The sequence below is a fragment of the Bidens hawaiensis genome, unplaced genomic scaffold (genome assembly GCF_021521415.1).
Source record: "Bidens hawaiensis isolate Kalapana, Puna unplaced genomic scaffold, B.hawaiensis_p1.1 tig00051307_1, whole genome shotgun sequence".
In the NCBI taxonomy this organism is placed as follows: domain Eukaryota; kingdom Viridiplantae; phylum Streptophyta; class Magnoliopsida; order Asterales; family Asteraceae; genus Bidens; species Bidens hawaiensis.
Window position 1 is genome coordinate 805 of NW_027499187.1, and position 3768 is coordinate 4572.

Here is a 3768-nt window from a genome sequence, read left to right on the forward strand (position 1 = left end):
AGGCTGAAAATAATAAATTTATGTGTAAATAATTATTTTGATTTTTACTAAGTGATTATTATACGCTTGGTAAATAATATCTTAGTTGCATATCTATTAAATTCTCATAAATTACTTAAAATAAAAAAAAATCCAGAAATTCGGCTTGGTTCGGTGTTTTTTGGTTTTATTACATGCTAAAGAGCAAAACCAAAACCGAACCATAAGTCTGGTTTCTATAAAACATAAAACCAAAACGTCAATTTATGTTTCAGTTCGGTTTTTCAATTTAGATTTTTCGGTTTTATTAATTAGGCGTTTTTTTTTATTTCTTGCACACCCCAAATAACAACTCTGTGTGTAAAAAATATATATATATATAATAAATTAGTATATTTATTTAATTACACCATATGAAACACAATATTTAAAAAACTGTTGACTTTGTTTCACTCTTCCTACAAATAGCCGAGCAAGAATCAATTTCGTTTGCCATTTCTAGTTTGAAACATATAAACACATCTTCATTTCTTCGATTATAAAACCACTTATTTCAACCCCAAAATCTCCTAGTTTTCAACTCAACCAAACAACAAATGGTCGCTAAACTGTTGTTTCTCAACCCCTGCAAACAAATAACAGCCATGAAACAACTTCCGGCAATTCCTATCATCGACTTATCGAAACCCGAATCAAAACATCACCTGGTTCAAGCCTGTCAAGATTTCGGGTTCTTTAAGGTTGTCAGTCACGGAGTTCCATTCAAATACATCAACAAACTTGAATCACAAGCCATGAAGTTCTTCACCTCCCCTCTTTCTCTTAAACAAAAAGCCGGCCCACCCGACCCATTCGGCTATGGGAACAAAAAACTCGGCCAAAATGGCGATTTTGGCTGGGTCGAATATCTGCTTCTTGACCTGAAACTCGAACCCGATCACAAGAATCCAACAATTTCAGTGTTTGAAGAAAATCCAGAAGAATTCCAGTAAGAATCCATTTTTCAAATTTCTTAATTATATAATAAACGAGTTGAGCTCCAGCACGGTTTAACTTTAACTTAAAAGAGCTTGTATTCGCTTATGAGTAATTTTTCAAGCTCAGGATGGACTCAGTTTTTATTCACTAATTATTTAGTTATTTCATCAATGTATATTTTATGATTATTTACATATATAATTATAACTTAATAATATATACACTTAATTATTTATATTATAACTTTTTATATAATAAATGTTATTATATAAATATATTTAATAAAAAGCTTTCTTGGGCTCACGAGCTGACTCAAGCTAAATATGTGAAGTTTGGGCTCAAGCTCGTTTGATAAATGAGCCTCGACAACGGTTTGGCTTGATTAAACACTAACGTGTATAGTCTGTTAATGCAGATGTGCTGTGAATGATTACGTGGCAGCAGTGAAGAAGATGAGTTGTGAGATTCTTGAGATTTTAGCAGATGAATTGAATTTGCAGTCAAGAAATGTGTTGAGTAAAATGTTATTGGATGAACAGAGCGACTCTGTTTTCCGAGTGAATTATTATCCGCCATGCCCGGAACTTCAAGAACACGAATTGAAAGGGAAGAAACTGATCGGATTCGGAGAACACACGGACCCGCAAATCATCTCTGTTTTGAGATCCAATAACACTTCTGGTCTCGAAATTTTGTTGAAAAATGGGAGTTGGATGTCGGTTCCTCCTGATTCCAACTCGTTCTTCGTCAATGTGGGTGATTCGTTACAGGTACACACAGAGGAGGTCATGAGTTCGAGTTCCATAAAATTAAAGAAATTTGGCATAAAATAACATGTTATAACGTACAAGTCGTTAAAGCGTCATGCATGTCATAATCTTGGTGTCGTATGTTTTGTGACTTAAAAGATCTTTGTGATGATTGCTAATCAATCTAGCTTGGCATATGATTTCAAGGTCATGATCAGTCATTTTCCAAGTACTTTTCTAAGTTTTTAAAATATCTTTAAAATGTGGCTTATCTGTACTCGCTAAATTTCGTGAGTGAGTATGAAGTTGAGTCTAAATTTAATTTATACTTACTAGAATAGACTAGTTTAAAATTGGACTTTATATATTGAGTTTTAGTAAGTTCACAAGCCAATTACTGACATCCAGGATATGGGGACAATCGAGAGGCTTAACCAAAATTTTAGAGGAGGCAATCGGGTTTTCTTTACGTATATATAACTTTAAAAATAAAGAATTATGGGGACGATTGCCACTATAATTCTTTTATTTTGAAGAGAAATGAAGTTGAGTCTAAATTTAATTTAAACTTATTAATAAATGAGTTTGAACTTGGACTTTATATAAACTTTGGTGAAATTAATTTATAATACTCATGAGTTGCACAAGCGAAAATTATTTTATATTAAATAACTAGGTTAACTTTAAGTCTGACTCGAGTAATTTACAAAAATTTTCAAAGCCATGCATGTTTTATAGGCCATCATAATGGTCCAGATACTTTAAAGACATTTGGTATAATCAAGATATTTTTAAGACACACAAGTGTGATAAATCTTTTTCTATTCTACCACATTCTTTAATCAAATCCTCATATCTTTTTTATGTATTTATATCATTTAATTTTCGGTTGTTAGTATAACTGTGTGAAAACGATGTAACAAAACCAGGTAATGACGAACGGAAGGTTCAAGAGTGTGAAGCATCGAGTCGTAGCGAATAGCTTGAAAAGCAGGTTGTCAATGATTTACTTTGGAGGACCACCATTGAATGAGAAGATAGCACCATTGGCTTCACTTATGGAAAATGATGAGGCCAGCTTGTACAAAGAGTTCACTTGGTTTGAATATAAAAAATCTGCATTTAATTCAAGATTATCAGACAACAGGCTTGGTCTTTTTGAAAACAATAATCACGTAGTTGAAAGGACCACTTTGAAATTATGATCGACTCATGTCACATAATAAAGTATCATTTTACACATCCAACCCACGTGGAAATATGTTAATAATAGCTCATCAATATCCAAAACCAAAAGGGTTATGATTTTATTGTATTAAACATAGATAAAATGAGGAATATTAAGAAGATAGGAATTGTAAGTTTTTGTAACTTTTTTGCTATTTTGTTAATTTTTTTCCCTCTATATTTGATGAGCTAATGTAACAACCCTTTCGTTTTCCAATACATGCTTTTTATATTATCTTATTATTTTTTTTGTATTTTGTTATTTTTGTGCTTAATGAATATATATGTGGGCATGGAAGAAATGCAATACAAAATGGTGATTGTGTGAATTTCTTAGCTTTCAATATGTATACCATACACACATATATAAAAATATACGTGTTGCATTCTATTTCTATACGAATTAAGTTATTTTTTCATACGAACGCATATTGAGGAAAAATAATTACTCTGCATATAACGATCACTCTATTCCATTCTACCCTCTATTTCTATGTGAGAGATGTTTTTATAATTTAAATAGTGATTTAAGGTGTTGTGAGTTGTTTCGGTCAAAAATTGGCAAAACAACTTTTGATCAAATTAGTGCGTGAGGTGAAGTGTTTGTTGATAATAAGACTATGTGCAGGCCCTGGAACGCCTAAATGGCGCTCTCCCAGACTTTGACATTGACGGTTTCTCTAATAAGGACACCGCCCCACAAAAGCCTCAAAAAACTTTGGCGAATGCCCTTTTTGACAAAATCGCTCAGAGCATGGGAGAAGTTTTTGGATTGTCCTCCCGACAGAATGCGGTTATTGAATGCTTACAAGGTCCTCATGCCCAAGATTTTCTG

General features: G+C 32.6%; 1 protein-coding gene across 1 annotated transcript; it reads left to right on the forward strand.

Moving 5' to 3' along the window:
* Nucleotides 1–433: 433 nt before the first annotated feature.
* LOC143598954 (gibberellin 2-beta-dioxygenase 1-like) lies at nt 434–3058 on the forward strand. Its single transcript, XM_077077035.1, has 3 exons — nt 434–967; nt 1373–1727; nt 2636–3058. The coding sequence occupies exons 1-3, from the start codon at nt 576–578 to the stop codon at nt 2909–2911; spliced, it is 1023 nt and encodes a 340-aa protein (XP_076933150.1). The 5' UTR covers nt 434–575; the 3' UTR covers nt 2912–3058.
* The last annotated feature ends 710 nt before the right edge of the window (nt 3059–3768 follow it).